Raw genomic sequence first — 17,857 nt, 5'->3', positions numbered from 1 at the left:
GGGACGCGCTCGGCGCGGCGCTCCGGGTAGCCCCGAACTCCGCTCCACAGCCGCGGGGCCTGCGCCCTGACGTCAGCGCGGTGACGTATAACGCCTCTGCGTTCCCACCCATCCGCCGGGCGGCGGCGGCGGCCCAAAGGCCGCCTCCATGGCGGCCCCGGGGGGCGGGGCCTGCGGGGACGAGGAGTGCGAGGTAGTGCGCGTGCGCGTCCAGGTGAGGGCGGGGCTTGAGCCCGGGGAGGTCACGTGGGGGGAGGGGAAGCGGCAAATGAAGTTGGGGGGTGTCGGTCACGTGACGGCGCCGGGCAATGAGGGGCGAGCGCGGGAGCGACGAGGCGGCGTCTCCACGGCAACGCGGCCCGGCGCGGTCTGAGGCGCCGCCGCCATTTTGTGCGCAGAAGACCGAAGGGCCGCAGCCGCCCGAATTCCGTTCGTTTGCCGTGGATCCGCAGATCACCTCGCTGGACGTCCTGCAGCACATCCTGGCTCGTGCCTTCGACCTGCAGGGGTGAGCGCAGCCCTTTATGCTCCACCTCAGCCCTGTGCTGGGCCGGGGCCTGACGCGCTGTGCCCACAGGAGGAGGAACTTCGCCCTCAGCTTCGCAGCCCGCGACGCTCAGGGCCGGGAGAGCTTCATGCCGCTGCTGAGCGATGGGGATCTGGCAGCCGCCTTCACCACCGCCCGGCCCGCCCTACGCCTGCGCCTGGATGTGCGCCCGGCAACCGACTGTGAGCAGCCAGGGGAGGGGGGTTGGGGGTGTGCGGAAAGCCCCCCAGATTTGCACTGATGCTGTTCCCCCACCCGCAGGCCCGCTGCTGGAGGACTGGGACATCATCAGCCCCCGAGAGGTGGCGGCCGCTGAACCCCCTCCGCCCCCCCCGGCCGAGCGCCGCTCTCTGCTGGCTGCCGCCGTGCCCTTCACGCAGGCGCTATGGGCGCAGGTGGGCTCCGCACCCCTCATCTCCTTACCCCCCTCAGTTGCACCCCAGCTCCCTCCCAGCACCTCGTTGTACCCCTTGCCGTTTATTGCCAGCACTTACGATGTTTCTCTGCCCCCATTTCCAACGCTCCCACATCCTTTCCGACTTCCTCAGTCCTCCTTTACTAACTGTTGCTCCTGTAGTGCTTCCAATGCTCCTGGATTATCTCCAATCCTTCTCTGTATTTCTGGTTATCTCCAGTCTCCCTCTCAGTTGCCCCACAGTCTCCTCCCATCGCCCCAGTCCCCCCAGTTCACTCCTAATCCTTCTTTGGTCCTACAAACCTCTCAGTATTCTTCCAGTCCTTCTTTAGTGCTCCGTCTCCCATTCTACGCCTCCCCGTTGCCACCCAGTTACCCCCCAGCCCCTTCCTCCTGTCCATAGGTCCACTCCCCAACATTTCCCAGTCCCTCCCAGTGCCACCAGTTCCCCTTCTAGGTGGGCCGGACGTTGGCGAGGGCGCAGGCAGCTTTGGCCTGGTCCGACAGCACTTCCCAGACCCCCACCTCGCCGCCATCCACCCCCCCTCCGCCTTGCGCCCCGCTGAGCGACGCCGACCTGCGCTCCTACCTGGGCCCCGGTGGGCGCCTGCTGCGGCCGCACGACCTCCGCCTGCACGTCTACCACGGCGGCGTGGAGCCCGGGCTGCGCAAGGTGAGCTCACAGCCGTCTCCCCCACCCCTTTTTGTCCCCAAATTTGTCTCCTTTTGCCCTAATCTGCTCTCGTTCCCTCCCCAAAAAGGTAGCGTGGGCTCAAAGTTGTCTCGCCTACTCCTTGTTGTCCCCAAATTTGTGCGTTCTTTCGCCCTGATTCTTTGTTGGTCTTCCCCAAATGGTGGTGTGGGCTCAGAGCCTTTGCACTCACTTCTTTTTGTTCCCAAATCTGCTTTCTTTGCCTCGGTTTTTTGTTGTTTTTTCCTCCAAAGGTGGTGTGAGCTCAGAGCTGTCTACTACCTTTTGTTGGTTCCAGACGTGTGTTATTTTGCCCTGATTCTCCGTGTTTTCCTCCCCAAAAAAGCAGTGTGGGCTCAGAGCCGTCTCACCCACCCTTTTCCATCACCAAACCCGCATTGTTTTGCCCTGATTTCTTCTCCTTCCCTCCCCCGAAGGTGGTGTGGCGTTACCTGCTGAACGTTTTCCCCGCCGGGCTGTCGGGACAGGAGCGCCTGGCCCACCTGAGGCGCAAAGCCGACGAATACGCGGCGCTGAAATCCCTGCTGGCCTCGCGGGCGGCCCCGGCAGAGCTGGCCTTGGTGGCGGCCGCCGTGCGCAAGGACGTGGTGCGCACCGACCGCGGCCACCCCTACTTTGGGGGCCCCGAGGAGGGCCACCCCCACCTGGCAGCGCTGCAGGCGCTGCTCACCACCTTCGCTTTGGGCCACCCGCGTCTCTCCTACTGCCAGGGCATGTCGGACGTGGCCGCGCCGCTGCTGGCCGTGCTGGATGACGAGGCCCAGGCCTTCCTCTGCTTCTGCTCCTTAATGCGGCGCTTGGGGCCGCGCTTCCGCCCGGGGGGCCGAGGTTTGGCCCGGGCTTTTTCCCACCTGAGGCGGTTGCTGCGTCGCGCTGATCCGCCTTTCTGGGCCTTCTTGGCCGCCCGCGGCGCCCACGATTTGCTCTTCTGTTACCGTTGGCTGCTGCTGGAGCTGAAGCGCGAGTTTGCCTTCGAGGACGCGCTGCGGGTGCTGGAGATCACCTGGAGTTCCCTGCCGCCCGCCCCTCCGCCGCCCCCTGAGGGAATCCCGCTGCTGGGAGCGCCCCTGGGGGCACGCAGGGCACGGCGGGGGCTGCGGGAGAGGAGGGGGATGCGGCCTCGGCCTCCCCGGCGCCGGAGGGAGAAGCGGGGAGGGGGCGTCGCCGGCAGCTGCGAGGACAAACTGAAGGCCGAGGGGTCGGAGCCCATCGCCTGCTGTCCCGAGACGTGCAACAATGACGGCCCTCAGGATCCCAAAACGAGCAGGGGAAGCTGTGCTGTGCCAAAGAACGTTTCTGCTCCGGAGATTTGTGGCCAATCCGACGTCTATAGGAAGGCTGATGAGAACAGCGAAGCCATCTCAGCAGATCTCAGCTGCAGGGGGGGCGTTGGAGGCCCCGAGAGCCTGGAAGACGTCGGCACCAAGAGCGCCTGCGAAGGGCCGAGCATCCGCAGAGCGGTGCAGAGCCTGAAGGAGGTCGGGGAGAAACCCAACCCGGTCGGTGGCGACTGCAGGGAGACGAGTGGGGAACTCAGAGGGGCCGGCAGGAGCTCCAGCATCCAAAAGGAAGTTTGTGCAGAGCCCGGAGAGGCCGGCGGGGGTCTCAGCGACACCCAAGAGGCCAGCGAAGGCGCCACGAAGGTTATCAAAGGGGATCAAACTCCCCAGGACGTCAGCGGGGACCCTAAAGAGAGCGGTGAAGTTGCCCAAGGGGTCGGCGGGGACCCCGGTGCTGCCAAAGAGTTCGGTGAGGATCCCAAAGAGGCCGGCGGTGACCCCAGAGAGGTGGATGAAGACCCCAAAGAGGTCGGCAAAGGTGCCGCCGTCGCTGGGGAGCCCGGTGACGACCCCACAGAGCCACACGGCGACCCCGCAGCTGCCGATGCCCTGCAGGACCCGTGGGCAGGAGGCTGGGCTTGGGAGGACTCGTGGTCCTCCTCTTCCTCCTCCTCCTCCTCCTCCTCCTCTTCCTCGGAGGAAGAAGATCTGGGTGTGGAGGACGACGGGGCGCCGCTGCCGCCGCCAGCAGAGCTGGGCCAAGGGAATCCCTTCCTGCTGTTCGTGTGCCTGGCCATGCTGCTGGAGCAGCGGGAGGCCGTGATGGCGAGGGCCGGGGATTACAACGAGGTCGCCATGCATTTTGACCGCCTGGTCAGGAGGCATCAGCTGCCCCGCGTCCTGCGCAGGGCCAAGGGGCTTTTTGCTCGCTACCTGGAGGGCTGGGGGGGAGCGGCCCCGGGGAGCCCCACACGTGGGTAGGGGGGACCCCAAGGGGGAGTTGGGGGGCGGGGGGGGGGGGGTTGTAGGCTGAGGTGGGGCTGCTGAGTTGATGCGGGAGCCCACAAAGACCCCGTGGGGACCCAGAAGGTTCGTAGGGCAACCCCAGATGGATCCTATGGGGAACCGGGACCCCACAGAGACCCCATGGGGACTGGCAAGGTTTATAGGGCAACCCCAATCATTGACACTATGGGGAACCAGGACCCCACAGAGACCCCATGGGGACTCAGGAGGTTCATGTGGCAACCCCAGATGGACCCTATGGGGAACCAGGACCCCACAAAGACTCCATGGGGACTCACAAGGTTCATGTGGCAACCCCAGATTGACCCTATGGGGAACCAGGACCCCATAGAGACCCCATGGGGACTCAGGAGGTTCATGTGGCAACCCCAGATGGACCCTATGGGGAGATTGAGGTGGGACCCCATGAAGACCCCATGGGGACTCACAAGGCTCATATGGCAACCCCAGATGGACCCCATGGGGAACCGGGACCCCACAGAGACGCTTATGGGGACCCTGCCTCCATGGGGACCCTGTAGAGCCCCTATGGATGCAGAGGCCTCCCAGCTCTGCCCACATCCCACGGAGCAGCCAAGAGCCCAGCGTAGCCCAGTGCCTCCCAGTACAAAGCACTACAGCATCCCAGCTGGGAGCTGCCCTGAGTTGGACCAGTACGGACCAGTACAGACCAGTATGGACCATTATGGACCAGTACAGACCAGTACTGCTTCCCAACTGGGATCACAGCACCAACATCCACGCGGCCTTCAGCCCCCAACATGGCTCAGCGCACACCAGTATGGCAGCTCGACTGGAACTCATCCGCATGGCCTTGCATCGTCCCAGTACGGACCAGTAAGGACCAGTACGGACCAGTAAGGACCAGTACAGCGTCATGCCCGGGATCTTCTCACCTGTGTGGCCTTGATGTGTTCCCAGTAAGGACCAGAACAGAGCGGCTGGGCTTCCCAGCTGGGATCTCATCTATGGGTTCTCCCAGTATGGACCAGTGCACCCCAGTTCCTGTCCCCAGGTGCCTTTTGCTCCCCTTTTATTTATTGTTTTCCCCCCACCCCCCCACCCTCCTATCGGGCACTGATGGCACAAATAAAGCTGAGGCCTGGCAGCTGTGCGGTGCGGAGCAGTGGGCTCCTGTATGGACCGGGATGGGGAGGGGGCTTCAGCGCGAGCCCCTCTGGGGATGGTGGTGGTTGGGATCCTGGTCCGTACAAGGAGGAGAAAAAAGCTCCAGCGTGGAATGGGAAGGGATCGTGGTTGCTGATGTGGGATAGGAGAGGGGGGGGGAGATGAGGTGGGGGTCCTTGGGGGGAGAGGGGCCGTTCTGCCAGCCCTGCTCTGAGCCTCCCAGTTCCTCCCAGTCGCCCCAGTTCCCCTCCCAGGCCGGAGGTGACGTCCCTGCGGCCGCGGGGCTCGGGGTGCTTCCGGGTGGAAGAGGCCCAAGCAAAAGCCCCAGGGGGTGGAGAAGGGTGCTGAGAGGGGGTGGGGGTCCCGGGCATTGGGGGGGGGGTACCACAATGAGCCGGGGGGGACGGGGGGCTGCCCCAGCGGCTGAGAACGTTGGTTCGGTGCTGCTGCAGCAGCAGGAAAACCTGCAACTGTTTGAGCTGCTGGGCCGGAAATGTGTGGTGAGGGGATGGGGAACCTTGTGGGGTGTAGGGGGGGACATGGGGGGGCTTATGGGGTGTGAGGAGTCCCAAGGGGGGGCCCAGGGGGGCTAAGAGGGTCCAACGGTGCTGGGAGCGGGGGGGACTTATGGGATCTTGGGGGGGGCTACGAGGGTCCCGGGGGGGGGGGGGGGGGGGGGAAGGGTCTCGGGGGGTTCTTTGGGTTCTTAGGGGGATCTGACCTGGAAGTTCTGGCTGAGAGTTGTGGGTTTTTGGGGTCCTTTGTGGTGGTGGGATGGGGATGGGGGGCGGGAGGTGTTCTATGCTCACTGGGGGGGGGGGGGGGTCACTGGGGGGGGGGTCAGTGGGATCCGCCATCCCCACTTATCCCTTCCTCAGACCCTGGCTACGGCCGTGGTGCAGCTGATGCTGGCAGAGCCGGGGGGGGGCGCGGGGGGGTCGTGGGCCAAACGGTGCTGCGGCGTCGCCTGCCTGGTGAGGGACAGCAGCCGGCGCTCCTACTTCATCCGCCTGTACGGGCTGAGGGTGAGTCGGGGGGGGGGGGGGCGGGGGGGGCACTCAGCCCCTGTGCTGGGTGTGGGGCTGGCGCTATCTGGGGTGGGGCGTCTTGTTCCTGTGGCAGCGGAGGGAGGGAGGCCCGTTTGGAGGGGGACTGGGGGGCTAAGCTCCGGCCGTGCCCCCTTACCTCCCCCCCTCCCTCCCCCCAGGCCGGCCGCCTGCTGTGGGAGCAGGAGCTGCAGGCGCAGATGGGGTACGAAGCTGCAGCGCCTTTCTTCCACACCTTGAGCTGCGAGGTGAGGGGGCGGGGCGACGGGCGGTGGGCGGGGCTAAGGTGAGCTGGGCGGGGTTAAGGGGCCATGGGTGAAGGCAAGGGGTTGTGGGCGGGGCTAAGATGGTCTGGGCGGGGCTAAGATCGTCTGGGCGGGGCTAAACATATGTGGGTGGGGCAGTATGGCTGTGGGCGGGGCTAAGGTAATCTGGGCGGGGTTAAGGGTCCGTGGGTGGGGGCATGGGGTTGTGGGCGGGCTAAGAGGCTCGGGGCCGGGCTAAACATCTGTGGGTGGGGCAATATGGTTGTGGGCGGGGCTAAGATGATCTGGGAGGGGTTAAAGGGCCATGGGCGGGGGCTAGGGGTTGAGGGCGGGGCTAAGAGACTCGGGGCGGGGCTAAACATATGTGGGTGGGGCAATACGTTTGTGGGCGGGGCTGAGATGATCTGGGCGGGGCCAAGTGGGTTGTGGGCGGGGCTAACCATCTATGGGCGGAACTACGGGTGCTAAAGGTGGGTGGGTGGGGCTCAAGGTGTGAAGGGGAGGTCGGTGGGTGGGGCCTGCTGGTTGTGGGAGGGGCTAAAGCGCAGGGGGCGGGGCCTCACAGGAGGGCCAGGCGGGACTGAACTTTGCGGATGAGGCTGAGGCGGCCGCCTTCGAGGAGCGGGTGCAGGAGAGGCTGCGGCGTCGCCAGCAGCGGGCGGGTGAGTAAATGGGGGGGGGGATGCAGAGCCCCAGAGCCCCACTGCGTTCTGCTCACCCTCCTCTCCTTGCAGAGACCCGGCAGCTCCCGCCGCCGCCGCCTCCTGGCGATGGTGAGTCCCACCTTTGGGTGGGGAGCAGGGTTGGGGTGGGGGGCACAGGAACATGAGGAGGGGCACGGAGCGCACGCTGATCCCCTCCAATGCAGAGCGTCGTGGGAGCCTTCCCCGGCCCCCCCCGGCCCCTATGGATGGCAGTGGTGAGTGCCTGCCCCATAGCTTGGGGGCTTCTTACCCCATAGGCCACTTCCTACCCCAAACCCACAAACCCTCCTCTGCTACTCCCGCAGCTCCATCATTGCCGGCTGTGCCCATCGCCAACCCCGACATCACAGCCTCCCGCTACCGAGGGCTGCCCGGCCCCACGGCAGGAAGCCCCACAGCAGGCAGCGAGCGCAAGAAGGGCCGCAAGAAAATCTCCAAGGCCGACATCGGAGCCCCGTCTGGCTTCAAGTGAGTATGGGGGGGCTGACGGGGCGATATGTGGACATGTGGAAGGGGGAAATGTGGGGCTGGGGGGGAGATGTGAGGCACTTCCTGAGCCCCCTCTGTCGTCTCCCAGGCACGTGGGCCACATCGGCTGGGATCCCGCCAATGGCTTTGATGTATGTATGGGTTGGGGGGGGGCATGGGGGGGTTGTGAGGAACCCCTCGTGTAGAGCACAGGGGTCCTAAGGGGCTGCGTGGGTGCAGACAGCAGCGCTGGACCCCGACCTGCGGGCTCTGTTCGCACGCGCCGGCATCAGTGAGGCGCAGCTGGCAGACGCTGAGACCTCGCGCCTCATCTACGACTTCATCGAGGGGCAGGGGGGGCTGCAGGCCGTCAAGGAGGAGATGCGGCGCCAGGGTGAGCCACGCAGAGCCCCCCCGCGAAGCTCCGTGGGGACAGCGATTCCTGCAGACCCGCAGCACCGTTAACAGCGCAATTAATGCCTCTCCTTGCAGGCCCACAAGGCAGAGGGGCCACCCCACCTCCTCCCCCTCCTCCCTCCGGACCCCCGCGGGCTCGCGGTGGGCCGCTGCCTCCCCCCCCACCGTCTGGGGGTCCTCCGCCCCCTCCACGTGGGGGACCCGGCCCGGCTTCCGCAACTCGACCCGTGGCTCCGCCCCCTCCGCGAGGCTCCGCCCCTCCGTGTGCCTCCGCCGCCGCCTCTGTGGCTCCGCCCCCTCCTCCCCCACCTCTGCCCCCCCCCAGCGGGAGCCCCTCGGTGGTGGGCGGCCCTCCGGCGCGGGGGGCGCTCCTGGATCAGATCCGGCAGGGCGTGACGCTGAACAAGGTGGGGAGGGGCTGCGGTGCCCCGCGGTCGGAAGTGGGGGGGGGGAGGCCGTAACGCCCCAAGGGGCACGAAGGGGGAGGTGGGGACCGAGGGGCACCGGGGCTTCGATTCCGCGGCATCGGGCGTTGCAATGGGGTTGGTTTGGGGTGCGGGTCCGTGCGGGCTCAGCTCTGACCGACCTCCCCTCCATCCCGCAGACCCCGGAAGCCCCCGAGGGCGGCGCTGGGGGGGTTGCGGCGGGAGGGCTGGTGGGCGCTCTGATGGATGTGATGCAGAAGAGGAGCCGCGTCATTCACTCCTCAGGTGAGACACCCGAATCCTCCCTCCCCAAATCATGGCCGTGCCCCCCACCTCACCCCCCACCGCCCCCCGCAGACGAAGGAGAGGAAGGCGATGAGGACGACGAGGACGAATGGGATGAATGACGGCTCCGCAGCGCCCCCTGGCGGCCGCGGCGCTTTGCGCCCTCCGCCCGACCCCCGATTGGAAATAAACGGCGGCGGATGAGCGATTAATTATGGCAGCACTGCCCGTTAATGAGCTCTAGGAGGGATTGAGCGGCGTTAATTGGCGTAAGGAGGGTTCGCGGCCTTTCAGCCCGGTTAATCGATGGGTAATACACGTAAAGCTAATTAACAACGAGCGGTTACGAGCGGCAATTAAAGGCGAAAGGCTCCCAGAATCCACCGCGCGGCACCGAGGAATTCATTGAGGCTGCGGTGCGCGCAGAGAGCAGCGGTTGATCGGCTCTGGCGGCGTAAGATGGCGATCCTCGCTACGGGCAGCGCTGCGGAGAGACAGAGCTTGGAAAATGGGGAGAAAAAGGCATTTTTAGGGGAAAATCCGGCCGGCGCAGGGGCCGTTGGGGGATATGTAAATTAGGCGGGCCAAACTGCCAATCAGCGCGCGGCTGCGGAGGGGAGGGCGGTAAGAGGGGCGGGCACCGCGCCCCCCGCCGCGCGCTGCCTGTCGGGCGGAAACGGAAGGAAAAAAAAAAAGAAAAAAAAAAAAAAAAAAAAAAAAGAGCGCGCTGGGGGGGGCGGAAAGGAGGGAAAGAGGAAGGCGGCAAAAAAAAAAAAGGAAAAAGATGGCGGAAAATTTAAAAGGTGAGCGCGCGGCGCGGCGGCCCGGAGGATCTTCCCGCGCTTTTCGTTGCGCGGAGCGCGCGGCGGCCGTTGGGGGGGGGGGGGAGGGGCGGCGCGGAACGTGGGGGGGGGGGGGAGAGGGGGGAACAAGAGGTGGGGGGGGGGAACAAGGTGTGTGGGGGGGAGAGCAAGACGGGGGGGGGGACAAGACGGGGGGGAGAGGGGGAACAAGGTGGGGGGGGAACAAGGTGTGTGTGGGGGGAACGACGTGGAGGGGGGAACAAGATGTGGGACAAGACGTGGGGGGGGGAACAAGGTGTGTGTGGGGGGAACAAGACGTGGGGGGGGGAACAAGGTGTGTGGGGGGAACAAGACGTGGGGGGGGAACAAGGTGGGTTCCCCCCCACGCGACTCCTTTGCGACCTTCCCCCTCCCTCCCCCCCCCTTTTCAAGGCTGCTCGGTGTGCTGCAAATCGACGTGGGCGCAGCTGCGGGACATTTGCCGGACCGAAGGGTTGCGGTGCGCGGCGCTCGACGTCACCCGGCGGAACCTCGGCGAGTTCGAGGTGGAATATCTGTGCGACTACAAACGAGTCGCGGTGAGGAGCGGGGCGGCCTCGGGGGAATGGGGGGAGGGGGGGAGGGGATCCCGGGAGCGGCGCTGCGACGCCCGGTGCGGCCCCAACGTGGAGCCCGGATGGGTCGTGCGGGCGCTGGAGGGACGCGGTGAGCCCAAAGCCGCCCCCCCTTCTGTCCCGGTGGGAAATAGGGGCGCTCAGAGCTCAGAGCCCCCCTCCAGAGTGAGTTACAGTGGCGGCGGGAGGTGATGCGACCTTAATTGTGGCCCGGAATGGGGGATAGGGGAGCTGCTGGGAGCTCAGAGCTTCTCCAGATTGAGCTGTAGGGACCCCAGGAGGGACAGCGAGAGCCCCGATCTGCCTTCAGAACGGCTGTAGAGGTTCGAAGGGACGCTGTGCCCTCGGATCGCCCCTCCAAAACCTGGCTTATGGGGTCACCGGGTGCTGTGCTGCCCAGTTATTCCACAAAATGAGTTGTTGGGTTTCTTCGTGGGACACCGAGACCCAAAACCCATCCCCAGGATGGATTATAGGGGCTCCAGGGCGGACACAGACAGTAGATCCCTCTCAAATTGGGTTGAAGGGACCCCAGGATTGGTGCTCTGACCCCTAAATGAGTTACAGGGACACCGGCGTGGATGCTGTGACCCCCAAACCCTCCCAGATCGGTTTATAGGAACCCCGGGAGGGATGCTGTGGCTTTAAGTCCTCTCAAGTGTGAGCTGTGGCAGCACCAGGGTTTGGACCGTGACCCCAAATCCACACCAAAACTATGGGGGGAACCGAGGAAGGGGCCGGGACCCCAAATCCACACCTAAACTATGGGGGAGCTGAGGAAGGGGCTGGGACCCCAAATCTATGCCAGAACGGGTTACAGGAATCCCGGGATAGACCCTCAAAAATGGGTTGCAAGAGCTCAATGAAGGAGAATGTAAGGCCAGGTTTACCTCCTGCCCACTTCCCCCTTTTCTCCCAGCCGGCTCATAGGGACCCCAGGAGGGACAGAGACCCCAAACCCCTCTATAAAATAGGAAACGTGGATTGTTGGGGTCCTGGGAGGAGGGGGAAGGGGGTGGGGGGGGAAGGGGTGGCCCAAATGCTGCCTGCTGTGCCCGACTGCCTGCTTCCCTCCTTTCTCCCAGCTGGATCATAGAGGCCTCAGGAGGGACACTGGGATCCCAAATCCCTCTATAATATGGGAAATGTGAATTGTTGGGTCCCAGGAGGGGGGGAAGGGGGTGGGGGGGGAAGGGGTGTCCCAAACGGTGCCTGCTGTGCCTGACTGCCTGCTTCCCCCCTTTCTCCCAGCTGGCTCATAGGGACCCCAGGACGGACAGAGACCCCAGACCCCTCTATAAGATAGGAAATGTGAATTGTTGGGTCCTGGAAGGGGGCAAAGGGTGTGTGGGGGGGAAGGAGGTGTCCCAAACGGTGCCTGCTGTGCCTGACCCCCGTCCCTTCCCCTCCGCAGGGCGAGGAGTTCTACCTGGTGAAGTGGCGCGGTTACCCCGGCAGCGCCAACAGCTGGGAGCCCCGCAAGAACCTGCGCTGCCGGGGGCTGCTGAAACAGCTGCACCAGGACCTGGCGCGAGCGCCGGGGGGACCGGTGAGACCCGGCCCTCGAGGTTTGCCATCCCGCGCCTCCTCGTACCTGGTGCAGAAAGCGGAGCAGCGGCAGGCGCTGCGGCGTTGGGAGCAGCACCTGAACAACACGCGCAGCCACCGCGGCCGCATCGCCGTGGAAAACGAGGTGGACTTGCACGGCCCCCCCCGGGACTTCGTCTACATCAACGAGTACAAAGTGGGGGCCGGCGTCCAGCTGACGCCCGTGGCCGTGGGCTGCGAATGCAGTGATTGCTTGGCGGAGGCGGCGGGCGGCTGCTGCCCCGGAGCGTCGCACAATAAGTTTGCTTACAACGAATCGGGCCAGGTGCGAATCCGGGCCGGGCTGCCCATCTACGAGTGCAACTCGAGGTGCCGCTGTGGTTCCGACTGCCCCAACCGCGTGGTGCAGAAGGGGATCCGCTACGACCTCTGCATCTTCCGCACTGGCAACGGACGCGGCTGGGGCGTGCGCACCTTGGAGCGCATCCGCAAGAACAGCTTCGTGATGGAGTACGTGGGGGAGGTGAGCGCGGGGCGGAGGGGGGGGAGATGGGGGGCGGCGGGGGCTGAGCTGCGTTCAGGGGCACCCAGGGGCACCCCCAGGGCCACCCAACTGCAACCCCCCCCTGCGTGCAGGGCTGCCTTCCTCCATGGTTAACAGCAGCGCAGGGCTCCATCCAGCCTGGCCTGGAGCACCCCTAGGGATGGACGGGGCATCACAGCTTCCCCAACATCCAACCTCCATCTGCCCTCCTTCAGCTTCCAACCTCATCCTCCTCTCATCTCACCTTGCACAGAGCTGACTCCCGCCTGCAGGCTCCCTTCAGGCACCGCAGGCTGCACTGAGCTCAGCCCGCAGCCCAAGTGCGGAATGGGGTTGGACCCCAGGGTCACCCAACTCCGACCCCCCCCTACATGCAGGGCTGCCTTCCTCCATGTTGAACAGCAGCGCAGGGCTCCATGCAGCCTGGCCTGGAGCACCTCTAGCGATGGACGGGGCATCACAGCCTGGCAGCTGTTCAGTCCCTTGCCGCTCTCACGGCACACAGCTTCCCTGACATCCAGCCTCCATCTGCCCTCCTTCAGCTTCCAACCTCGTCCTGCTCTCATCTCCCCTTGCACAGAGCTGACTCCCCTCCCGCCTGCAGGCTCCCTTCAGGCACTGCAGGCTGCACTGAGCTCACCCTGCAGCCTTCTTTTCGAGCCCAGCTCCCTCAGCCTGGCTTAGCGGAGGTGCTGCAGCCCTCTGGTATCTTTGTGGCCTCTTCTGGACCCCTCTGTGTTATACGGGGGATCCCAGGCCTGGTTGCAGCGCTGCAGATGGGGCCTCACGAGCAGAGCCATGAGGGACGATCGCCTCCCTGTCCCTGCCGATGGAGCCCAGGATCCCGTTTGCTTTCCGAGCCGCTGGCTCACGTTCAGTTGTTCACCCATCAGGAGCCTCAGGTCCACTGCTGTGCAGGGCTGCTCCTGCCAGTCTGTATCGGTGCCTGGGGTTCACCGCTGGTTGATGGTGGTGATGTTGTGATGGTGATGCAGTGGCGATGTGGCGGTGGCGGTGGCGATGTGGCGATGGCGATGTGGCGGTGGCGATGGCGATGTGGCGGTGGCGGTGGCGATGTGGCGGTGGCGATGGCGATGTGGCGCTGGCGATGGCGATGTGGCGCTGGCGATGGCGATGTGGCGATGGCGATGTGGCGGTGGCGATGGCGATGTGGTGGTGGCGATGGCGATGTGGTGGCGATGGCGGCGATGGCGATGTTGTGGTGGTGGTGGCGGTGGCGATGTGGTGGCGGTGGCGATGTGGTGGCGGTGGCGATGTGGTGGCGATGTGGTGGCGATGTGGTGGTGATGGGGTGGTGATGGGGTGGTGATGGGGTGGTGATGGCCATGTTGATGGCCATGTTGATGGCGATGTGGTGATGGCGATGTGGTGGCGATGGAGTGGTGATGGCGATGGGGTGGCGATGGGGTGGCGATGGGGTGGCGATGGCGATGGGGTGGCGATGGGGTGGCGATGGCGATGGGGTGGTGATGGCGATGGGGTGGTGATGGCGATGGGGTGGTGATGGCGATGGGGTGGCGATGGGGTGGCGATGGCGATGGGGTGGCGATGGCGATGGGGTGGCGATGGCGATGGGGTGGCGATGGCGATGGGGTGGCGATGGCGATGGGGTGGCGATGGCGATGTTGGTGGCGATGTGGTGGTGATGGCGATGCGGTGCTGCTCCCCCTGCAGATCATCACCTCGGAGGAGGCGGAGCGCCGCGGGCAGGTTTACGACCGGCAGGGCGCCACGTATCTCTTTGACCTGGACTACGTGGAGGACGTCTACACCGTGGATGCCGCCCATTACGGCAACATCTCCCACTTTGTCAACCACAGCGTGAGTTTGGGGTGGATCCCCCTACCCTGATTTATGGGATGGGACGAGTCTCGGGGTCGGCGGGGCTCTGACTCCCTCCCCACCCCCCGCAGTGTGACCCCAACCTGCAAGTCTACAACGTCTTCATTGAGAACCTGGATGAGCGCCTGCCCCGCATCGCCCTCTTTGCCACCCGGCCCATCCGCGCAGGCGAGGAGCTCACCTTCGACTACAACATGCACGGTGGGCACCCAAAGCGGGGGCCAACCCTCCCCCCCTGCCCCCACCCCTCCCTGGGCGTCCCACAGCAGCGTTCTGGGGTGTTTGTGGGGGTCCCGCGGTGCTTTGGGGTCCTGTGATGCCCTGAGGTCCATCCCGGTCCCACAGCACAGCCTCCCACCCCCCAGGGTCTGTCCCTGCCCCACGCTGCTGCTGCTGGGATGCATCTCCAGCTTCCCCCCCTGCAGCCCTTCTCTTATCACCCTCCTTCTCCCCACAGTGGATCCGGTGGATGCAGAAAGCACCCGCATGGACTCCAACTTTGGACTGGCTGGGGGTGGCCTGAGCAGCTCCCCCCGTTCCCGGAGCCGCATTGAATGCAAATGCGGGGCCGCTGCCTGCCGCAAATACCTCTTCTGACCCCAAATTCACAGCAGGGAGTTGCAAACACACGTGTTGAACGCAGCAGGGGGTCTGTGCCATACCATGGGAGGGGGGGGAACACGGGGGGGGGGGGGGGTCACGTCACGCGTGCTGGCGGCGCCAGACGATGACGGTTCCAGCGGCGTCGCTGGAGGCCAGCAGGCTCTCGTCGCAGTTAAAGGCGACGGCCAGCACGGCGTGCCCGTGGCCCTGCAGGGTGTTGACGGTGGCACGGGCCGAGCGGCCCACGTCGAAGAAGTGCACGCAGGCATCTTCGCTGCCCGTCACTGGGAGTGGAGAAGGGGGAAAATAAGGTCAGGGGCGGCCCTGTGGCTCTGCCCCCTTTCCCCCTTATTGCTCGGTACGGACCCACGCAGGCGCCCTGGCGGAAGGACATCAGTGGGCAGAAGCAGCTGCGCAGCGGTTGCTCCCGGTGCCGCGTAGGGAAGCTGCGGCGGAGGCGCAGCCCTGGCGCTCCTGAGCCCTCCTCCTCCACCACGCTGCACGGGGACAAACATCAGCCCTGTGGGTCCGGCCCCACACACCCCACATGTCTCCCTTCCCAGCCCTGTAGGCTTCCCTTACAGCCCTGTCCCACAGGACCCCACGGATGCCCCTTCCCCCCCCCATCTCCACAGCCAGCTCTCAGGAGGTGATTATTGCCCCCCCCCCCCCTCCCCGTAGCGCCCCCTACCGGAAGAGCAGCAGGCGGTCAGGGCAGGCGTTGACCAGCAGGGAGGGATCGGGCGCCTCGCGGCTGGCCCAGGCGCGGGCTGACAGCGAGGTGATGGATCCGCCCGCCTGCACCACCACGCGGGAGGCTTTGGTCAGCCGCCCTGGGGGGGGGGGGAACCGCGGTGAGAAGGGCTCCGCTCCGCCCCACGGCGCCGCCCCACGGCGCCGCCCCACGTACCGGTGCCGGGGTCGCAGAGGAAGGACGAGATGGAGCCGCGGTCGTCGCCGGCCCAAAGCACACGGCCCGGGGCATCGAAGCACAGCGCCAGCACCCGGCCAGGCAGCCGCCCTGCGCCGCCGCGGGCTGCTTTCCCCGTGGAGATGTTCACCACCCGCACCATGTGCCGGGCGCTGCCCACCTGTGGGGTGGGATGGGACACAGGGGCAGCGTGGGGATGGGGGCTGTGACAGGGAATGGTGATAGGACGTGGGAAGGGGGGTGGGACACAGGGATAGGGATGGGATGAGGCGACATGGGATGCTGTGATGGGGCACGATGACAGGATGTGGGAAGGGGGGTGGGAAACACGGATGCGGTGATGGGGACAGAGTAGGGATGCAGCAACAGGTACGGGATGAGGTGACAGGACACGGTGACAGTGGCAGGCCAGGACCAGGCGGCGGCGATGGCAGCACTCACCACGGTGAGGTTGTTGTTGAGCGGCTGGAAGGCGCAGCAGAGCAGCGCGGCGCCGTCGGGGTCGGGCACGCGGCGGATGCAGCGGCCGTCGTTGGGCGCCCAGAGGCGCAGCGTCCCGTCCAACGAAGCCGACACGAGAACGTCGTTGGAAAGCGACCAGGCAAAGTCCGCCACGCCGCCGTCGTGGCCGCGCAGCACCCTCAGCACCGCCGGCGGCCCTGGAGCCAACCGGCACACCGAAATGGTGCCGTCCAGAGAGCAGCAGGCCAGCAGGTGACGGTCATCGTGGGCAAACTGCACCTTGGGCACTGCAAACAGCGTCAGCCGGGCGCCCACCAGCCCAGCGACCCTCCCAGATTTGTTCCCAGCGCTCCCCCATTACCGGCGCTGTCTGTGTGCTGGTCGAAGACGTGGTAGACACCGGCGAAGGCGTAGTTCTCACTCAGCGTTGTGTCCCCGGCCATGGCACGGCTCGCCTCCGCCAGCGGTGTGGGCACGACACCCGGGGGGCTGCAGGGTGGGAGACGGCGCTGGGACCCCAACCTCCGACCAGGAAACCAAAGCAAACCTGAGGCTCTCCTGTAGAGCTCACCGCTCATCGGTGCTTCCCCGAGGGGCTCCAGGGTGGGAACCGCGGCTCAAGGATCTCCTGTGGCCGCGGGGCGCGCGGGGGTCCTCCTCAAAGTCCTGCAGGGGATAATTGGGGTGTGGGGGTTCCTGGGCTGCACAGAATGCCTGCAGGATAGGAGCTGCGAGCCCAGATATCCTACAAGTGGGTCATGAGAGGCTGGGAATGCACAGCGTGACCCCAAATGCTCCCAAAGCGGGTTATAAGGAGGGACAGGGCCATCCCAAATCCCATCAGATGGGTTACAGGGACACCAGGAAGGATGCTGGGAGGGATGCTGTGACCCCAAATCCCCCCAGATGGGCTATAGGAACTCAGGAGGGATGCTGTGACCCCAAATCCCCCCAGATGGGCTGTAGGAACTCAGGAGGGATGCTGTGACCCCAAATCCCCCCAGATGGGCTGTAGGAACTCAGGAGGGATGCTGTGATCCCAAATCCCCCCAGATGGGTTATAGGAACTCAGGACGGATGCCGTGACCCCACGCTCCCCCTCCCAAATAATTCAGAACCTTTGCAGAACCACAACCCTCCCAGACGCGTTACGGGGGGTCCCAGGTCGGGTGCCGCGACCCCACCGTCACCCAACTTCCCCGTCCATCCCCCCCTCCCGCACCTCCATCCGGTCCAGCGTGGTTCTGCTCGCCCTCAGCGCGCTGCCGCTGTGCGCCCTGCAGCTGCCGGCCTCGGACAGCGCCCCGTAGCGCTGGGCCAGGAGCCGGGCCCGCAGCCGCAGGTACCACCGCCGGGTGCCGCCCTCCAGCGCCCCGCCCTGCGCGCGTTCCCGCAGCAGCTGGCTCCGGCGCCGCACGTACTGCGTGCGGAACTGCGGGCAGCGCGGGCTGCGGTAGGCCGCGTACCTGCGGGCAGGGGGCCGTCAGACCGCGCGCCGCCGCCGGGACCCCCGCTCGGAGCGCCGCCGCCCGTCCGCTCGCCCTCCCCCCCGGGCCTCACCGCGCGTCCACCGCCAGCACCTGCTGCCACACGGCGGCCATGGCGGCGGCGGCCGCCCCCGGGGGCTGCCCGTCCCGCTCCACCGCTGCGCAGAGCCGCTGCTCGCGGCCGCCGCCGCCGGCGCCTCAACGCCAAAATGGCGCCGCGCGTCGCCCCGGCGACGAAACGGGGGGCGGGGCTTTGCCTCCCAGCCAATAGGAGAGGGGGGGG

General features: G+C 66.0%; 4 protein-coding genes across 4 annotated transcripts; 3 read left to right on the top strand and 1 right to left on the bottom strand.

Moving 5' to 3' along the window:
- Positions 1–148: 148 nt before the first annotated feature.
- On the top strand, positions 149–3,935 carry TBC1D25 (TBC1 domain family member 25; the record flags this gene model as incomplete). Its single annotated transcript, XM_079551148.1, has 6 exons — positions 149–214; positions 399–508; positions 578–729; positions 809–942; positions 1,420–1,635; positions 2,091–3,935. 6 exons carry the CDS (start codon positions 149–151, stop codon positions 3,933–3,935), a joined length of 2,523 nt encoding a protein of 840 aa, XP_079407274.1.
- A 1,562-nt stretch (positions 3,936–5,497) lies between these two features.
- WAS (WASP actin nucleation promoting factor) lies at positions 5,498–8,926 on the top strand (the record flags this gene model as incomplete). The annotated part of the gene is made up of 11 exons (XM_079551147.1): positions 5,498–5,608; positions 5,987–6,133; positions 6,316–6,402; positions 6,986–7,082; positions 7,155–7,193; positions 7,430–7,592; positions 7,702–7,748; positions 7,837–7,986; positions 8,085–8,416; positions 8,614–8,719; positions 8,792–8,926. The coding sequence occupies 11 exons, from the start codon at positions 5,498–5,500 to the stop codon at positions 8,839–8,841; spliced, it is 1,329 nt and encodes a 442-aa protein (XP_079407273.1). The 3' UTR covers positions 8,842–8,926.
- A 577-nt stretch (positions 8,927–9,503) lies between these two features.
- Positions 9,504–14,688, top strand: SUV39H1 (SUV39H1 histone lysine methyltransferase; the record flags this gene model as incomplete). Its single annotated transcript, XM_079551146.1, has 6 exons — positions 9,504–9,522; positions 9,955–10,100; positions 11,551–12,207; positions 13,924–14,070; positions 14,163–14,292; positions 14,549–14,688. 6 exons carry the CDS (start codon positions 9,504–9,506, stop codon positions 14,686–14,688), a joined length of 1,239 nt encoding a protein of 412 aa, XP_079407272.1.
- Positions 14,689–14,748: 60 nt separating this feature from the next.
- WDR13 (WD repeat domain 13) lies at positions 14,749–17,688 on the bottom strand (the record flags this gene model as incomplete). Its single annotated transcript, XM_079551145.1, has 9 exons — positions 14,749–14,978; positions 15,061–15,191; positions 15,386–15,527; positions 15,605–15,785; positions 16,067–16,374; positions 16,449–16,576; positions 16,659–16,753; positions 17,310–17,553; positions 17,648–17,688. The coding sequence occupies 9 exons, from the start codon at positions 17,686–17,688 to the stop codon at positions 14,794–14,796; spliced, it is 1,455 nt and encodes a 484-aa protein (XP_079407271.1). The 3' UTR covers positions 14,749–14,793.
- Between the last annotated feature and the right edge of the window lie 169 nt (positions 17,689–17,857).

This window comes from Tetrao urogallus (genome assembly GCF_951394365.1).
Source record: "Tetrao urogallus genome assembly, contig: scaffold_254, whole genome shotgun sequence".
Lineage (NCBI taxonomy): Eukaryota > Metazoa > Chordata > Aves > Galliformes > Phasianidae > Tetrao > Tetrao urogallus.
Note: the sequence above shows the minus strand (reverse complement) of the source record. Positions and strands in the feature narration are given on the sequence as shown.